At 39.6% G+C, this 20,033-nt stretch overlaps 1 protein-coding gene across 1 annotated transcript in view; it reads right to left on the bottom strand.

Moving 5' to 3' along the window:
• Positions 1-764: 764 nt before the first annotated feature.
• Positions 765-20,033, bottom strand: part of LOC310928353 (polycystin-1-like protein 2) — a gene marked incomplete at both ends in the record, with an annotated part of 33,376 nt that continues 14,107 nt past the window's right edge. Inside the window, 26 exons of the mRNA XM_083890877.1 lie at positions 765-914; positions 2,158-2,289; positions 2,372-2,473; positions 2,579-2,789; positions 3,848-4,008; positions 4,091-4,218; positions 4,290-4,423; positions 5,492-5,870; positions 7,501-7,686; positions 7,774-7,914; positions 8,013-8,109; positions 9,016-9,515; positions 10,772-10,988; positions 11,077-11,303; positions 12,804-13,003; positions 13,089-13,235; positions 14,176-14,354; positions 14,450-14,551; positions 15,195-15,425; positions 15,508-15,698; positions 16,458-16,683; positions 16,770-16,898; positions 17,534-17,654; positions 17,747-17,871; positions 17,956-18,105; positions 18,793-18,930. Of these exons, the coding sequence (XP_083747003.1) occupies positions 765-914; positions 2,158-2,289; positions 2,372-2,473; positions 2,579-2,789; positions 3,848-4,008; positions 4,091-4,218; positions 4,290-4,423; positions 5,492-5,870; positions 7,501-7,686; positions 7,774-7,914; positions 8,013-8,109; positions 9,016-9,515; positions 10,772-10,988; positions 11,077-11,303; positions 12,804-13,003; positions 13,089-13,235; positions 14,176-14,354; positions 14,450-14,551; positions 15,195-15,425; positions 15,508-15,698; positions 16,458-16,683; positions 16,770-16,898; positions 17,534-17,654; positions 17,747-17,871; positions 17,956-18,105; positions 18,793-18,930 (4,704 nt within the window). The remainder of the gene's footprint in view (positions 915-2,157; positions 2,290-2,371; positions 2,474-2,578; positions 2,790-3,847; positions 4,009-4,090; positions 4,219-4,289; positions 4,424-5,491; positions 5,871-7,500; positions 7,687-7,773; positions 7,915-8,012; positions 8,110-9,015; positions 9,516-10,771; positions 10,989-11,076; positions 11,304-12,803; positions 13,004-13,088; positions 13,236-14,175; positions 14,355-14,449; positions 14,552-15,194; positions 15,426-15,507; positions 15,699-16,457; positions 16,684-16,769; positions 16,899-17,533; positions 17,655-17,746; positions 17,872-17,955; positions 18,106-18,792; positions 18,931-20,033) is intronic.

The raw sequence follows: 20,033 nt of genomic DNA, 5'->3' as shown, positions 1-20,033 counted from the left end.
GTTTTGCACCTCAGGGCCACCGTATATAATAGAAAAAATAAACACTGTTGAAATGCACACGAAAAGAACCCTGAGGAACACCTGTGGTAACCGGAGAAGGCTGGGATCTGAAAGGTTTGAGGTGGATGAGCAGGAGTTTTATCAGTGATTCCAAACACTGGACAGGAACTGTTCACGTAAGTTATTGATGTTTAAAGAATCACAGCTTATTTTCATGCACGTTTTATTGGAAACATATACACGTTACCAAATAAAGCGTTTAGACTTTAGAGTTAACGGGATGTGGTGTTGTTTACATAGAGATTGTGCATTTGAACTGTTCTTGTACATGTATCAGGTGCACTGTTCTATTCTATTTCTTTGTTTTTCTTTATTTTAATCCTTCAACTCTCGTATAAAAGGTTCCCTCTGTGAATGACGCCTGAAAACCACAGCACGTCAACTCTCTAATCGACTGCCAAATATCTGCAGTTATTCTGATGATATTATAGCAACCTGACAAAGGTCTGACAACAGATTAAATGAGTGTAACAGACGTCACTGACTTTTATTATATTACTGTGTGTATTCTGACAGTAACATTGGTGAGTACTGTATGCTTTTAATAACATCTCTATTTTCATGCAGCAGCCACAGAAACACGTTTATTCCTTTACTGCAGTTTAAATATAGTAACATAACAATGGTCTCCTCACCGACTCTTAAATATTCAGCCACAAAAAAAGCATTAACGTGAACATTAAAGACAAAGCAATCTTTCTCGTTCACTTTGAAGAATAAGTCGTCGCTGTTGAAACAGACGGAACAGACGGTCTCTCGGTCGAGTCGTCGCCTCCTTGTTTCTTAAACTTGAGGCCGAACAGACTGCAGAGTTTCATGAGCATCAGGTCCACGATCTCTTCCTCCTCTGATGGCTGAGAGTAAACAGAGTAAATAGAGTAAATAAACAGTAAGTCCAGTGTGAGTGAGTGGAGGATTGAACAGGGTTCAGAGCGACAAGTCAACACTCACTAACGTGGGTGAGTTACCTTGTGATAAGCTAGTGTAAAAAAAAATCTAAACAATGAGATAGTATCTCGAAATAATGAGATACTATCTTAAAATAATGACTTAGTATATCAAAATAATGACATAATATTTCAATATATTGACTTAGTCTCAAAATAATGACTTAGTATCTCAATATATTGACTTAGTATCTCAAAATAATGAGATAGTATCTCAATATATTGACTTAGTATCTCAAAATAATGACTTAGTATATCAATATATTGACTTAGTATCTCAAAATAATGAGAAAGTATCTCAATATATTGACTTAGTATCTCAAAATAATGACTTAGTATCTCAATGTTTTGACTTAGTATCTCGAAATAATGAGATAATATTTCAATATATTGACTTAGTATATCAAAATAATGACATAATATTTCAATATATTGACTTAGTATCTGAATATATTGACTTAGTATCTCGAAATAATGACTTAGTATCTCAACATATTGACTTAGTATCTCAATATATTGACTTAGTATCTCAAAATAATGACTTAGTATCTCAATGTTTTGACTTAATATCTCGAAATAATGAGATATTTCAATATATTGACTTAGTATATCAAAATAATGACATAATATTTCAATATATTGACTTAGTATCTCAATATATTGACTTAGTATCTCGAAATAATGACTTAGTATATCAACATATTGACTTAGTATCTCAATATATTGACTTAGTATCTCAAAATAAAGACTTAGTATCTCATTATATTGACTTGGTATCTCAAAATAATGACTAAGTATCTCACAATAATGACTTAGTATCTCATATTGACTTAGTATCTCAATATATAGACTTAGGATCTCAAAATAATGAGATAGTATCTCAAAATAATGACTTAGTTTCTCAATATATTGACTTAGTATCTTAATATTTTGACTTAGTATCTCAATATATTGACTTACTATCTCAAAATAATGACTTAGTATCTCAATATATTGACTTGGTATCTCAAAATAATGACTTAGTATCTCATTATATTGACTTAATATCTCAATATAATGAGATAGTATCTCAAAATAATGACTTAGTATGTCATTATACTGACTTCGTATCTCATTATATTGACTATCTCAAAATACTAAGGTGAGTTACCTTGTGATGGATCTGCTCTTGACTGAATGCCACCAGGATGACAGAGATGAAGAGGTTCAGGACCACAAAGGTCATGAACACGATGCAGGAGCCGATGAGGAACGCACCGAGCACCGGATTATAATTCAGAACCTGAGGAGAGGAGGAGGACATCAGTGTTTGCTTTGTTTTTGTGTACTTACTATAAGTCCATTTCTAAAGGTCTGGCACTCACCTCTTCGTAGTTAAAGATGCCGAGCTGCAGGCTGACCATGGTCTGTGCTGCATCCAGCAGAGTGCGATAGGAGTACAACCTCCACCCGTACATCAGGTTAGACTGAAACACACAGAAAGTTCCTCTCAGTGTCAACATTATTGGAATGAGTCATGTTTCTTTTTTACAGATTGCGTGATAAGGAACTAAGTGTGGGAAACTCCTCACCGCAATGGAGTAGGCCAGAAACATGATGGTCATGACCACCAGGAAGCCTGAAATATCAGTCCAGGCTCGCTGCAGCGTCGACGTGATCATGTGCAGCTTGGGGTTCAGTCTCAGCAGGTGCCACAGTTTGACTGTAGCCAATAAAACTAAGAAGGCAATCAGATACCCCAGCACTGCATCGGCCTGCGCTGTCTCATGGAAACTGGCATATCTGAGAGAGAGGAACACAAAAGAGCCTTGAATGACTTCTACAGCACATGATATGTCACAGTTTTGTCAGAGGGTTAAAGTTTGCACTGTGTTTAATGTTGTTTAAACTTTGGTCCCAATATACTGCTGTATAGTGTATAATATACCCTATGGTATTTGTTATTAACCATATAAAACTTTATAGAGCTACAGTATATAAAGATATATAAAGTATAAAATGCCTTATTTCTTTACTTGATCGACCACACTTTGAATCAACAAAAATGTATAGGCAAATGTTACTAAATGTCACAGATTTAGTATACGTAAATACATTTACTTTAGATTGTACATAAACTAGTGCAGTGTCCGTTTTGAAGAAAGTCAGCTCACTGTCAAAGTGCATCAGGGCAAATGGATCATTTGCTGAATTTCAAAAATTCATAAAAATTATTCCTTAAGAGATTTGCAAATATTTTCAACGGATCCTTTTTCAGGGCGATGCCGACTATTATGATGGTAAATTTCAAGTCATTCCAAGATACTTTTTGTGTTTGAGACTAAAGTCAGCTGACAAATGGATAATTTCCTGAATTTAAAAATTCATTAAAATTATTCCTTAAGAGGTTTGCAAATATTTTCAACAGATTCTTGTTCAGGGCGATGCCGACTATTATGATGGTAAATTTCAAGTCATTCCAAGATACTTTTTGTTTTTGAGAAGAAAGTCAGCTCACTGTCAAAGTGCATCAGGGCATTTCCTGAATTTCAAAAATTCGTCAAAATTATTCCTTAAGAGGTTTCCAAATATTTTCAACGGATCCTTGTTCAGGGCGATGCCGACTATTATGATGGTAAATTTTAAGTCATTCCGAGATACTTTTTTTTTTTGCTGATAAGCCGCTGCCTGCCTGGTGCAGCATGATAAATCAGTGAAAATTAAAATTCCTCCAAAAAATTTTTAATTCAAGGATGCACACCATCAGGACATGCTCAACCCATATCCAAACAGACACACAGACGCATCTTTCTTTATAGATAGATATCCAAAAAGGTTTCCTGGATATCATTATTTCTTACTGGTCCCTGTTCTTCTGGTAGTAGTAGATGTCTCTGTTGCCCAGTAACGTCCTCTTGATGAAGACCGACAGAGCGCTCCAGCTCAGAATGATGATGGCCAACTCCAGCAGGTTCCACTTACTCTTGAAATAAGCCCATTTCTGCTGCTTCATCTGCTTTCCCTGTGGTCAGACGTTCTCGTGAGCACCTTCACACTCGTCAGATTATCACTGGTGATGATGGTGAGGGTTAATCAACACAAACCTGAACAAACATGTAATAAATGATAAAGAGGAAGTAGACGGCTTCGGAGGCCATGACGAAGATGTGAAGGCCGCCCGTCGACTGGTAGAGACGGACGCTCTGGAGCTCACTGTGGAACTGAAAAGCTCCTGAAAGACAAAGCAGCAGTCGTGTTTTTCTGCAGCTCTCACACCGTGGGTGAACCCGGCTGAACACTCACCGATGGCTGTGGTCTCCAGCATGAGAGTGACGATGCAGAACAGGTTGACGTTGGCGTTGTACACGGTGAACTCAACAAAGACGGCCTGAGTGTAGACGTCAAACCAGGTGTTTTCATAAAGATGCTGCAGGGATCTGAACATCAGAGACATGAAGACGACATGAGGAAACAACCGATACTGAATCAGCAGCAGTTTTCACTTCAGACAATTCATCACATTAATATAAATAGAGCTGAAACAATTAATCGACGATTTTGATAATCGATTAAATTGGTTTGAAGCTTTTTTTAATTGAATAAAACAAGATTTATGACTGTTTTAGCTTCTTAAATGTGAACATTGTCAGGTTTCTTTGCTCAATAAAACAAAGAAATCATTAAAACTGAATCATTTTGGTTTCGAGAACATCATCATTTGAAAACAATTATACCCTTGGGGACAATAAACTAACTCATTTCTTATATATAGGTTTATATAGGTTTATATATAAACATTTTCTAGCATTTTATGACATTTTATGGCCCAAACGATTCATTGTGAAATCAATCGACAGATTAATTGATTATGAAAATAATCAGCTCTAATTATAAACACACAGAATTAAAGGTGCCATATGTAAGAATGTGGCCAAAAACAGTTACTACATTCAAATTCAAAATACCGAGGTCTTTTAGGTTTCGTTTTCTGACGTAACTGGCAACCCGTGTTTTTTCGGCAGCTGAGACTCTACTGACTGCAATGATTGGTAGACAGCGGTAGGTGGCGCCACGTGACGCCAAAACATGATTTGCAGTCTGTAAAATATTTTTTTTAATGCAAATATTTTGTCTGTACTGTTGTTGTTGGTGAGTTCAGTTTGTTATATGAACATTATTCCTGAGTCTCTGTGACATATTAGGAGGATTTTATGGATTTATTACATAATGCACCTTTAAAACTGAATCATTTTGGTTTATGGACAAAAACAAGATATTCGAGAACAAACAAACTAACTAATTTCTTATATTATATAGGTTTGACAAACACTGATCAACATTTTTTTTTAGCATTTTCTGACATTTTATGGCCCAAACGATTCATGGATTAATCGTGAAATCAATCGACAGATTAATCGATTATGAAAATAAGCAGCTCTAATTATAAACACACAGAATTAAATTACCACTAACGATTATTTCCACTAAATAATCTGAGTTCCTACCTGGTGGAGTTTGTTAAATCAGGCCCCAGATCCACCACAAACCCTCCTCCTCTGTAGAAAACCACACTGCCCCACATGGGGAAGGCCCTGAGTTTACCCTGGGACTGATACGTCCACGGACTCTGCAGCTTCTCAGAGACGTTCCCCCCCTCAGAGCTGCTGCTGCTGCTGCTGATGCTGCTGATGCTGCTGCTGCTGCTGCTGCTGCTCCACGCCGCGCCGTACGATCCCACGTCCTCCAGCTCCCACGAGTACGGAGCGTGACAGTCGGCCACAGACTGCTGCATGGAGCGAGCCACGTGGCAGGAGTTCTTCTTCACCCTCACCTGACGCAGACGAGCGTTACCCACCAGCTTTGAGTTTCCGTCTGTGATGAATCCTGCAGAAATGAGTTCAAGATTAAACCACGAGCTGCTTTTCAAATAAATGCTGGAGGGCATTCATACAAAGTCTACAGGTCCGTAAATATTGGGACATCGACATGGGACCATGTTTTTGCTCTTTCTCTGATGGGTTTGTTTTGACTTTTCAGCATAATAATGGCTTGCTGCTCTGACAGCGACATCTCCTTGGAACTCATATTGAGAGTTAAAGGTGTATTATGTAATAAATCAAGTCATTCTGAGATACTTTTTGTTTTTGAGAAGAAAGTCAGCTCACTGTCAAAGTGCATCAGGGCAAATGGATATTTCCTGAAGTTCAAAAATTCATTAAAATTATTCCTTAAGAGGTTTGCAAATATTTTTCAACAGATCCTTGTTCAGGGCGATGCCGACTATTATGATGGTAAATTTCTAACTTTCACTGACAGCGACAGCTCCTTGGATCTCATATTGAGAGTTAAAGGTGAATTATGTAATAAATCATAAAATCCTCCTAATATGTCACAGAGACTCAGGAATAATGTTCATATAACAAACTGAACTCACCAACAACAACAGTACAGACAAAGTATTCACATTAAAAAAATATTTTTTTGCAGACTGCAAATCATGTTTATGTTTTAAAATCATGTTTTGGCGTCATGTGGCGCCACCTACCACCATCTACCAATCATTGCAGTCAGTAGAGTCTCAGCTGCCGAGCAACAACGGGTTGCCAGTTAGGTCTGAGCTACAATGGCGGAGAAAACAAAAACCTAAAAGACCTCTGTATTTTGAATTTGATTGTAGTAACCATTTTTGGCCACATTCTTACATATGGCGCCTTTAACAGGAACAGATTCCAAATGCAAATGTCACTCCAGGAATAATCTACTAATACTAACACTCCTTTTACCTGCTTAATTGAAGATGAGATATGGAGGGAATAGCTCACACCTGTCCATGAAATAGCGTTTCAGTCAATTGTCCCATTACTTTTGGTCCTCTAAAAAGTGGGAGGTACATGGATGTAAATACCGTCAAATTAAAGCTGAAAGTGTCCCTTTAAAGGGATTTATGGGTTTATATAACCCAAAATCCACTTTTTTATACATATTATGTGCTCCTGCATTGTCTAGTCGCTGTATAATAGTTTTTGTTTCATTTTCGTAGTGTTTCAAAAAGTCATGTAAAATAGTCGCGGGCCGCTGTTGCATAGCCACTGTTAGCAGCGAGACGCCATTTTTCTACCGGAGCCTGTAAGGACAAACGCGAGAGAACAAATCAAGCGTCTCTTTACTCGTAGCAGGAAGTCCCGCCTCCTCTCTCTCCGCTTCGTCTGCTACGGCCGCGGTCGCTCGCCCTCTCCCTCGCCTCACGAACCTCATCTGCTGACACGGAGAAAGACGACGAGGACGACATTTGACCAGCTGAGGACACCGTAGCGCTCAGGGAAGGGAGGGGGTGAGCAGAGGAGCAGTTCGTTGTTGTAAATTTCAGCCTCTCCTCTAGATGGCACTATAAACTACTTACTTCCCCTTTAAAACACATTTTGTTCATTTCATTTCAGATCCATTGTTGTGTCGTAAAGAAGAGAATTGTGTCCATGTCCCAATACTTATGTCACTTCAGCACACACACACTGACCCGGGCGCTCTCCGAACAGGTTGCTGAGCAGCGTGGTGTTGGCCCAGTGGAACACGTCCTGGACGCTCATACTGTCCGAGATCCCTCTGCTGAAGCTCTGTCGGATGTGGTGCGTCAGGAAGTAAGCGTTGGGATCCCTCTGACCGTACGCCACCAGCAGCAGCATCCACATGAAGCCCGTGTAGGCTGCACCAACGAACGCATCGGTGTCACACACACACTGCTGGGTTACATCTGCATGATAAAGTGTCTGTAAGCGTTTTATCGACTCACCAACGATCTCCCCCATCAACGCAAAGACTTTGCGCTCTTTGATCATGTTGTTCCTGATCCTCTCGACGTCAGTGGGAGGCGGCGGTTGATAGAAACTACAGGTGCTGTCTCTCCTCGCCGCTCGCACGGTGTCAGCATCGTCTGAGGGGGAGGAAGTTCACACTTCACTTTGTCGTTTGGTCTTTTATTCATCAATAATAATAATAATAATAATAATAAAAAGACGTGAAAGAACCTGCCTGTGTTTCTGAGGCTCTCGTCGATCTGAGGATCTCCAAACTCCTCCTGGTCGATCTTCTTCAAAACGAGAGCAAAGAAAGCAGCAAAACCAAGAACCTGAGACAGAAGATTTCCTCACGTTAACGTCACACAACTCCAGGAGTTCAGATTAACTAAACATCAGCTAATATATGAAGTGCATTATTGCTCATTTACTGACATAATAATGAATATGAGTTGGATTTTGGTGCACTTTTAGAGTTATTAGCTGCCTTGTATAAAATGCATGACAGCAAAGATCTTTTTTTGCAAATACAGATTAATGTTATTATTATTATTAGTATTATTATTATTGTCTTTTTCTTTGAGCTTTTGCTGAAGCAAAATGTATTTATTGATCATTCAAGATAATAGAATTTTATTCAACACAAAAAAACAACTAATTTGGCGGTTTATATAGTTTTTTAAAAGCTATTTACAGTATTTTATTGTTCTATATATTTATATTGTTTTATAATGTGGGTTCTTTACAGTGTAATGTATTTTTTTACTAAGTTTATATAGTTTTTTAAAAGCTTTTTACAGTATTTTGTTGTTCTTTACATTTATATTTTCACATTCTTTTTAATTACAAGGTTTTTCCATGTTATTTCATGTTAACTCATACATTTTTCATTGGTGTCAGATTATTTATAACATAATGGTGATGAACACTTGTTGGAAGGAAGGGCCCCCTGTGGATTTTTGCTCAGGGCCCCTACAGACTCTAGATGCGCCTCTGCAGGTACCTGGCCAATCACAAAACAGTGTCTTCTGGGTGTGAGATTTCAGTCTGAAACAGTGCAGCTGATGAGAGCTTCAGTGAGGAGAGATTTAGATTTGCTGGTTTGCAGCAACTAGGAGGTTTTTGACCATAAAAACACATTAATGTATGTACGTAGACCTCCATAACTCACATATATGTGCGACAGGACCACTCTATGTGAGCTTTAAAGAGTAGCTGACATCTTCTGATCTCCTCACCTTTAGAGGCTGTGTGATGAACAGACTCTCAAAGAAGGACACCAGCATGGAGATGAGCCAGCTGATGGAGCGATCTCTCCCATAGGTGAGCCCATACATCATGGTGAAGTATCCCGACACTCCACTGGTGGCAATCACCAGGATCCATCCGATAAAGACGAACCACCACGGCAGCCCCGCCGGGCAGCATCTTTTGGACGAGTCCGCAGCGGTGCCGCCCTCTTCTGGACTGGAGCTGCGCTCTGACTGCTCACCGTCCGGGCCGGATGACGGCGGCAGGTGGAGGTTCAGGAGACCCTTCATGCCCTGGACCTGACGCATGGCTCGGTTGTAGCTGTCGGGGTTGGGGAACCGAGAAGATCCCAGGAGACCGAGCTCGTTCTCGACGTGACGCAGCTGCCGGTACAGATACCTGCTGCTGTTGTTGTTGTTGTTGTTGCTGTTGTTCTTCTTCTGAGCTTCATCTGAAGTCTTCTCGGGGCTTTCACACGTGATGTTTTCTGCTCACACACAAACAAATGAAACACTTGAAGGATCTCAGTGATTTAGATCATCTGTTGATCTACTGGAGAATTAACACCATGTGGTGTTATTGTTCCTCTAAATGTTCTTTGATTATTTAATTCAGAGCTTGAACATGAGACCGTAGAGAAGACTGAGAACCACCACCATTGATTCTATGACATAACTTATTAAAACAATCATTCTTTGTCATTTGTAGTACAACAAAAGAACTTCTTGTAGGTCTCGTATGTAGACATTTCCCTGCATGTAATAAACATAACAATAAAAGTTCTCAAAGTGCGGCCCGAGGGCCAATGGCGGCCCACAGAAACATTTCTGGCGGGCTACTAAGGAGGTACTAAGCTTGTTAAATGTTTATTGGACATTACTGGATACAGACCAATAAGTGTAAACAAAAATACTGGGTATTTACCTGGTTTCTATATGGTGAATTTTAGTGTATTATTGGGTTATAAGCTAGTAATAAGCAGGTAGCTACAGCCCCCAATTACTAGCTATTTACCCAGTAAATATATGGTAACAGAAATGTGTTACTTGGTATTAACCTGTAATTAGAAGGTAAGAACAATGGCCAAAATACTGCGTAATTACACAGTAAATTAGTATAATTATATTAATGCTTAAATTACATTAAAGCTTATATTACTTAGCGCCAGAAGTGGAAAGTAACGAAATACATTTAGTCAAGTTACTGTGTTGAATACTTTTTTTGTGTATTTTGTATTTTTTAAGTTTTACTTGAGTACGTATTGACTCAAGTATTGTACTTAGTTACTTTATAAATCCTATCCGTTACCGATTAAAAATAAAAATGGCGCGTGAACATAGAGGGGGCGTGGCCAAAAGTGACGTCACATCCTGTCGCACTACAAAATAGTTTTGGATTTCTGACCCTTTGTCATATTTCTACTACCCTCACATCCCACGCAAAGTAACTAAGTAACTTTTACTTAAAGTACTACTTTTTACTTCTACTTGAGTAATATTCCATCAAAGTATTGGTACTTTTACTCGAGTACAATATTTTAGTACTTTTTCCACCTCTGCTTAACGCTAAACTGTAGAACTGCAATCTGGTCATTAAAATTATCACAAATGGAAAGAAATCCCCGTTTTTTTTTCTTTGGCGCCCCTCAGTCCAATGTTGGGTTCCTAAATTGACCCTCAGGTGTCAGAACTTTGAGAACCCCTGTAATAAACGCTCATTATATTCATTTAATTTTTTCTTTACCTTGTAAACTGACCGCTCCTAAGCTGAGGATGGCGCCGTGATCCCGTTTGCAGGCGTCGGAGTAGAAGTCTCCGCTGACTCGGTTCTGCTGCCTGATGATGTCCTCGACCAGAGACAGCAGAGCGTTGATGTCGGTCTGCTGACCAGGACGGAGCTCCTGATGAGGCAGAGGACTCTTCATGGCCTTCGAGAGCGACTGAGCGATCTTCTTTATGTCCTGAAGCAGAAACCACATCATGGTCATCACACGCGGAGCAGGAGAAACAGTCACGACGATGCGTCGAGGACACCCGTGTCCTCCTCACCTTGATGACCGTGTCCGCTGTGATGTCCTTCAGCTCTTTCTGTGGAGACGACGTCTGCGACGGACTCACTCGACCCGTCTTCCCCTGCTTGGACGCGTCTCTTTTGCCGCTTTTCTCTCGAGGTCGAGTCATTCTGAAGATGCTCACGATGAGGAGGTTGATGGGAAACATGATGATTGAGCTCTGGATGCCGATCATGACCTGCTGCCAGGTGAACTCGATGTGGCCTGTGAGATTCATTCATGGGGAGAGAAGTTCCTTTAGATCAGGGATCTCAAACTGGCGGCCCGGGGGCCCACTTCAGGGCCGGCCCAAGCCTCCATGGGGCCCTGAGCAAAATGTGATTTTGGGGCCCTCTGTTACTGCCAATAATAATGATTATTGATCATTCACACACCTGCTATACTAAAGCTATTCTACTTATTCTACTCTGTCACGAATACAAATACTCTTGTAAAACTAAATGTGAGAACTTTTAGTTTGACACCAGATTTGCAAACTTACAGAAAAATCTTTCAATTAATATTTGGTAAACTCAGCAACTCCCCCTACTGGTGACACAGAGAATCAATACATAAAACCAAACGCTTTATAAATAAAATATTTAAGATATTAAGGTCTGAAAATCTAAAAATGTGCATCAATCTTCGGGGGGGGGGGGGGATTCAAAATACACTCCTGTAATACAAAGATTTGACTTTTATATGTAAAAAACTCAGCATTAAATAAAATACACAAATACTTCAATAATAATAGTAAATCAACAGAGGCACCGGGAACAAGGTCATAAAATGGTTTATAAATAAAATATAAAATTAAATAATCACATCTAACAACTATGTAAAAACTGTGAAAAAGCTTTGGTAAAAATGGGGAGAAAAATTCTAAATAAACTACAGCGATACAAACTTTTTTTTTTTTTTAGTTAATTGCGCTTGGGGACCCTCTAGTGGTCACGGGGCCCTAGTTCGCTTATGCCTTGGGCCGGCCCTGCCCCACTTAACATCATGTTATAATGAAAACATGATCCACGACCTCAGCGTCTTTTAAACAGCTGCCAGCGAGGTGATAGAATATAATATGTTAGCTAGTAATGTTATTTATAACAGTAATAATAAGACATTTGGTCATAATTATCACATTATTAATTACATATAAAAATACACTTGTTAGGGCCCGAGCCACAGTGTGGTTGGATGAGGTATTAACACAATTACGGCCCTTTTAATTGAACAAAATGCTCAATAAATCACATTTATATCTGTCTGTCTTCAACGTGTTCACTGTTTTATATTTTTATCTGTCACACTGCTCCCTCTCCTGCACCAAAGTCCATGAAAAACAAAAACTGTGTTTATAGGTCACAAGGAAACAGAAAGTAACTCAGCCAAGGTCGACTGTGAAACTCATTAATCATCTCGTAATCTCATAACTCATAATCCTGTTCCGAGATTTCAAACACCGAAAGATAACGCGTGAACTTCCTCTGAGTCACCGCGTCAAATTCTCCCTGATCCAAAGTTCTCGATGAAGAGTGATTTACAATCTTTAGTAAGTTAATGCTGTCGATCGGCGGCGGCGACATCAAGCAGAAAACATCACAGACTTCAACAGACATGGATTTAGTTAGCAGAGCTTTTTGTGAAGTGGCTAAAATACACGGATCATTGGAAACTTGAGAGTCCACAGTTAAAAAATAATGCACATGTATATGATGTGTTCCATACCCAGGTCCATGGTCTGCTCAGATGGGTCTGTGGGGATTCCCCAGAACATGATGCTGGTCAGCATGGTGCACAGCAGAAGAGAGAAGCAGCAGGAAACTCTCTGCACACGAGTGAACGTGCTGCAGGGAGGACGACTCACCACCGAGAACCAGATGTGACCGTCGCTGAAGTCTTTGGCCGTCTTCATGAAGAACAAGTTACTGCAAAGGGGACGAAGCAGGAGGAGGAATTAGGCTTCGTGACGATAACGTCGCGCTGGGTTTGCGTCTCTTCACCAGGTCTCACCTGAACCTCTTCAAATCCATTTCTGAGGCGACCGGGAAGACCTTGTCCAGAGAGCACTCTCCCACGTCCACAGCCAACCAGGAGTTACACAGGAAATGCCATTTCTGAGCAGTCTCCAGATCCTGCACCATCACTTTGTTCACATACCTGCACAAGAACGGGAACGTGAACGTGAAGAACATGGATCTCCAGGGTGAGATGTGTAGTTTTATCTCCAGTGGGGAAAAAGGACTTCCCTCCTTGATACACTCTTAGAAATAAAAGTGCTAAGTAGAACCATATAAGGTTCTTCAGCTTGTCCTCATACGAGAACCCTTTTGGAGGGTTCCACCAAGAACCCTTTTAAAACCCTTTATTCAGGAAAGGGCTTTTAAAGGGTTCTCTGGATCAAAATGGTTCTTACCAAGTGTTACCAAGAACCCTTGAAATACCCTTTCTTCTGGAAAGGGATTTTCAGAAGCAAATGGTTCCAGGTAGAACCTCAGCCCTTGTAGAAGAACCCTTTTGGAACCCTTATTTCTAAGTGTACACTATTAGAAATAAAAGTGCTAAGTAGAACCATATAAGGTTCCTCGGCTTGTCCTAGTAGGAGAACCCTTTTTGGCTCCAGGTCGAACCTTTTTATAAAGTTTCCACCAAGAACCCTTTTAAAACCCTTTATTCAGGAAAGGGCTTTTAAAGGGTTCTCTGGATCAAAATGTTCTTACTGGAACCATTAGTATCACCAAGAACTCTTTTAAAAGTTCTCTTTCAGAAGCAAATGGTTCCAATTAACCCATCCGTCCTAGAAGCAGCAGTGGGCAGCGACAATGAGCAGCGCCCGGGGAGCAATGGAGGTTGGGTAACTTGCTCAGGGTTACCCCAGCCCTTTGGCCTGGTGGGGACTCGGACCGGCAACCCTCCGTTTAACAAGCCAAGTTCCCCTTCCACTTGGCCATAGACTCATAGGCCCCAAATATGTGCTAGCTACACAGAAGAATAACATCCATTCCCTGACACACTTCTTACACACTTCTTACACACTTCTCACACACTTCTCACACACTTCTTACACACTGGGCCTTAAACCATAACGTAGACCTCTAACCATGCAGGGCGTCCTCCAGAGTTGTCGTGCCACAGCCTGATGCTCTGCAGATCTCCCAGAGAAAAGTGTGTTGTGAGCAGGAACATGTCCACGCCTCCTCGCTCAAACACAGGCTTCTCGTGGTCGGTCAGGTGGTGAGGTTCACTCTCTCCCTCTGTTCCCAGCAGAGTGATCGTCACCTACGCGACAAAAACAAGCGTCTCAGAGGGTTCGTGAATGTTCTAAGGAACAGAATCCAACAGAACTCCTCTGTGTTTGAGCAGACGTCACTGACCTGAGAGGACGTGGACGCACCGTGACGATGTCCGGTGCCGACGCTCAGGACGTAACGATACTCGGCCAAAGGGTCGTTGTCTTGAAGAAGCGTTATCTTAACCTGTGAGTGGAAATGTGAAGAAGAAGCTCTCAGGAAGTCACGTTTATAGTGATTATACAGTCAGTGTTTACAGAGGAATTAAAGCATGTTAAACGCAGGCTACAATAAGGAGATGAAGTTTAGAGGCTTGACTTTATTTGATGTTATTTTTTACTTCCTTAATGTCCCATTTCTATAACTTTCATTCCTTTATTTGCTCTCACTTGCTCGTGTGTGACTTTGTCTTCTTGGTTTTTATGAATCTTTGTGTTTTTTTTCACAAAAAAGTTTTTTTTCTCAAAAAAGTTTATTTCTCAAAAAGGTTTTTTTCTCAAAAAAGTTTTTTTTTTAATTATTATAATTTTTTTGCAAACTTAAAATAAATTGTTGTTTTTTTTCCTGAAGTTTCCTGAATTTTTTCTTTCAAAACGTTTCCTGCAATTTTCTTTCAAAAAAAGTTTGTTTTTTGTTCAAAATTTTTTTTTCTATGGAGCCCCGGACATGACATGGTCCAAAAAATATTAAATTGTGGCCACAACATAGCTATAATGTGCGCACCCCAAACTTTTGAACGGTAGTGTACATACATATACATACATACATACATACATACATCTGATCCACTGAGCTGCAGAATCACAGAGAGAATTCATCCAGGATTTACCTTGGCTGAGTCCTGGATGTCTTTCCTGCGAGCCCACACCACCAGCAGCAGATAAGCAGTGAAGATGGCGCCCACGAAACAAACCACCACAGGATTGTTGGTGAACGTGGCAAAAAGCTCCGCGGTGCGCGACACGTCCACCACGTTCGGCATGACAAAGAAGGAGCTGCCGAAGAAGGTCAGGTGGTTACAGAGACACTGAGTGATGAACGGTGTCGTCAGAGGACCCACCTGAAGACCAACACAACAACAACAGCAGCAGCTTTAAACACAGTCAATTTGTTATTCTCTGTGTGTTAGGTTTTCAACTCACTCTGCAGCCATTTTCACTCCAAGAAGTTTCACTTTCATTCCAGTATTTGCACTGAGCAGCGATGGACGTGACGGCGACTGTGGCGTTGATGGATTTGACGCCGGGTTCAACAACGGGCTTCAAAACAAGGAAGTGAACTCCGACCTCTGCTGTTCTGTTCTGGGGACTCAGCACCCAGGTGTATTTTTCCTCTGTGGTAAAATTACACACAAATATTATAAATAAGTGTAGACCTACTCTAATGTTAAAAAGTTTGGGGTCACATATACAATTTTTACATTTTACAAAAATAACTTTATGGAAAAAGAAAGAAAAATTGCTTTTTTGAAAAAAAGCTTTTTTTTTTCAAAACAACTTTTTTTTTTTCAAAACAACTTTTTTTTTTCAAAAAAACCCAACTTTAATAAATAAATAAATAAAAATTTACTGAAAAAAAAAAATATTTCAAAAAAAAATAATTCAGGAAACTTAAAAAAAAAAGAATTCTGGAATTTTTTTGGAGAAAATTTGAATTTCAGGAAACTTTTTCTGGAAAAAAATGCCCGGAAACTTTTGGAAAAAAAATAAAATTTGTGGCTTTTGAATTACACTCCCGTTCAAAAGTTTGGGGTCACCTATACAATTGTTTTGTGTTTTCCATTAAAAGTCAGACTTTTATTCATCAGAGTTGAATAGAATAGAATGAATAGAAAATATAGTCAAGACATTGACAAGATTAGAAATAATGTTTTTTTATTCAAAATAATAATTTTTCCCTTTGGTCAAAGAAGCAGCAAAACTGTTTTCAGCTGTGCTAACAAGGGTTTTCAAGGGTTTTCTAATCAACCAATAGCTTCTAACGCCATTAGCAAACACAATGTACCATTAGAACACTGGAAATAGAAATGTATTTCTGATTCATTTAATGTTATATTAATTGAAAATATATTACTTCCTGTTGCAAACTTTACCTTCTTTGGAGTTCTCCAGGGGAATCCGAGTCTTTGCCACATAATTCTCATCATCTGGATATTCTTTATATCCCAGTAAGACGATGAAAGAAATGTCTTCAGAAGGCTCCATCTTCAGCACCAGCGTAACATCTGGTGACGGCACGTCAATTATGACTGTGCTGAAATTGGCGAGGTCAACGATGGTGCTGTTCTCCTGCGATGCGTCAGGTCTGGGAAGAAGAATCTGAAGAGAAAATAAAACAAACATCTATTAACATGATTGTCCAGAGTCAGTTTACTCCAAGTGTTTATAGTTTGTTCTTAAAGGACCTGGATCTCCTCAGGTAAGTTCTCTACAGGGATGGCAGAGCCGTTTACTCTGGTCAGAGACACTGATCCAACTGTTCCTGAGATGTTTCCCTGTGACCAGGAATATGGATTCTTCTCAAAGCTCATCATCTACGAGGAGGTAAAAAGAAACTGAGATTATTTTAAAGCTATTGTGATGTGGTACAGGTTCAGTGCTGGGTTTACAGAGGCTGCAATCCTGGACTAACTAAACATCTTGAAGGCTACGTACGCTAGGTTCTCCATCACACTGAGGTGAGGAACAGCTGCAACATCTCAGCTTTACAAATAAAAAGTAAGTCAAGTCAAACTTTTTGTTTTTGAGACTAAAGTCAGCTCACTGTCAGGGCAAATGGATAATTTCCTGAATTTCAAAAATTCATAAAAAAATTTCCTTAAGAGGTTTGCAAATATTTTCAACAGATCCTTGTTCAGGGCGATGCCGAATATTATGATGGTAAATTTCTTGTCATTCCGAGATACTTTTTGTTTTTGAGAAGAAAGTCAGCTCACTGTCAAAGTGCATCAGGGCAAATGGATGATTGCCTGAAATTCAAAAATTCATAAAAATTATTCCTTAAGAGGTTTGCAAATATTTTCAACGGATTCTTGTTGCCTATATATATTTATATATATATACTGGAAAAGATGGAAAAGAGTATTTTTTTGAAAGATTGTAACTGTCATGACATTGCCTTTTCCAAATAAATAAATAACTAAAATAACTTTAAATGACGTTGACTCACTCTCACGTCCATGGGCTCCTCTGGAGAAACCACGTCATCGGGCAGTCGAGGGAAGGAGAACCTGGACGAGCTGCTCTTCTGAACGTTGATGTCCTGCGTCTGCATGAATTCTGGAGAGACTCTGCAGACACAGCAGCCGCTCACTCACTCACTGCAAGAGTCTCAGGTGTGGACGTAAACGTCACCATCATCATCATCGTCGTCGTCACTCACCTGTTGACGTAGACACTGATCTGACCAGAGTCGATGATGGCAGGACTTCCATCCAGCTTCTTATTGGTCAGCAGTGCGCTCTGAACGTTGTTAATCCCAGTCAGAAGATAATCAGAGACTTTTTTCTGGTGAAAACACAAATGTGTTTAGTTCAGACGGTAGAAAATGTGAAGAAAGAAACAGTCATTAAAGCGTTTTTATTATCTTACATTTGATGAAACATGTAGAATATTACTGGCTGCTTGGACGATGGGTGCGGCTGCTTCCACGACTTCGTCATCATCGCTGTGGTCGTGATGAAGAACACTGATGGAGCTCAGGGACGAGCTGAGGTCCACCAGCAACGAGCCGGCTTCTTCCTGAACAACAGAAAACACATTTTTATCAGAACATTCTTCTAAAAATCACTAACTTTATCGTTGCTTAACCCTTACATACGGAGGTTATGAGAATGTGCAATATAGAGCGTCTTATATCCTTTCTTTTGGCAATCTGATGAAAAACAAATGACATTTTCACCAACTATATAAACACATCTGAGGAAATGTACTCTGAATTTGTGAAATTTGGAAAGTTCAAAGTTAATTTTTCGCTCATTTTTAAGAACAAAAAGAAAAGAAAAATTAAAAAATCTAATTTTGTGACTTCTACACATTTATATCACTGCTAAAAAATGTGATATAAAATTAATCCTAACTTTGACTCGAGACAAAAGAAACACAGCCGTTTTTTAAAGCCTTTTTTAAAGACTGCATCAATCCTGGTGAAAATGTACGTATTTAAAAAGGTTTGGTGAAAAAGCGTGGAAAATTGGAAAGTATGGAAGGGGCTAAAAACGGAGGCAAAAAACTGCTAGTTGTAGGTAGGTCAAGGAAACTTGTTACACGCGTTCATGAGGTTGTGCCGTAAATAAAAGTCGACGACAAGTGTCCTGTGAATCCTACAGGAAGGCAGCCATTTTGGATTGAACGCGAGGCGTTTTCGGCGAATTTGCACCAATGCTACAAAATCTATTATAATAATAATAATAATGGAGTGACGTGTACTTGAGCAGCAGGACTGAGCTCGTCTGAGCGCTGAGTGAGTCCAGCCACAGCTCTGGCCGTCACTTGCACTTCCTGTGTGGAGTTACTGGGAGAGTCCAGCAGCACTGAGGCCATTTTGTTCAGCATCTGCTGCCTGAGCTGAAACACAGAGAGAGAGAGAGAGAGAGCAGCACTGATGGGACCGGTCAACACCAAATTTATTGTATAAGGTTTTTTTTTTTAGCTGATTTAGTATCATGTTGATGTGCTGAATCCAAAAATCACATTGGTTTGGCTCAATCAGGTACATGTTACGGGTATTTTCGCGTCATATGACGCAAAATTATTTTATGTTTCTTGCAACACACAAATTCTGAAGATTTTGCATGTGCCGCATTTTTTTTATATATTACAAGTGAATGAAATGGCTTCAACGAGATCTAGCAAATACAATCCTGACGTTTTCTGCTACATCTGCGCTCAGGGCCGTTTCTAGCTGTTTGGGGGCCCTATGCGAGATACCATTTGGGGGCCCCTATTTTTTTCAAACTCGAGGTAGAGATTCCTAACTTTTTCTGATTACCCCACAAACACTTACATGCTTTGCAAATATATGCATAATGAATGCGTCCAATACATAAAGACAGTAGAGCTGAAACGATTAATCGATGAATCGATTATTAATCGATTACTAAATTAATCGTCAACTATTTTGATAATCGATAATCGGTTTCATGATTAAAACAAGCTTTCTGATTGTTTGAGCTTCTTAAATGTGAACATTTTCTTGGTTTCTTTGCTCCACATAAACAAATAAATCATTAAAACTGAATCATTTTGGTTTGTGGACAAAATAAAGACATTCGAGAACATCGTCATTTCTCGGTTTGACGAACACTGATCAACGTTTTTTTTAACTAAATGATTCATCGATTCATCAAGAAAATAATCGACCGATTAATCGATTACCAACATAATCGTTAGTTGCAGCTCTAAAAAACAGGTACTTTTAATTCTCAAAAATATAATAAAATAGGAGTCTGAACTTGCAGTTTGGGGGCCCCCTGGTGGCTGTGGGGGGCCTATGCAGCTGCATAGTCCGCATATAGCAAGAAACGGCTCTGTCTGCGCTGAATACACCATTGTTCCTAGTGTGCTGACCGTGCTTATTTTGGTATTAAACGTGGTGACCAGGATAAAACTTGAGCTAAATGTCATCAAGTTAGTCAGAAGATCGGATTTTTCTAAATCAAATTAGCATA

This window comes from Microchirus variegatus (genome assembly GCF_963457635.1).
Source record: "Microchirus variegatus genome assembly, chromosome: 6".
Lineage (NCBI taxonomy): Eukaryota > Metazoa > Chordata > Actinopteri > Pleuronectiformes > Soleidae > Microchirus > Microchirus variegatus.
The sequence above is the reverse complement of the archived record's forward strand: the minus strand, read 5'-3'. Positions and strand labels throughout refer to the sequence as shown.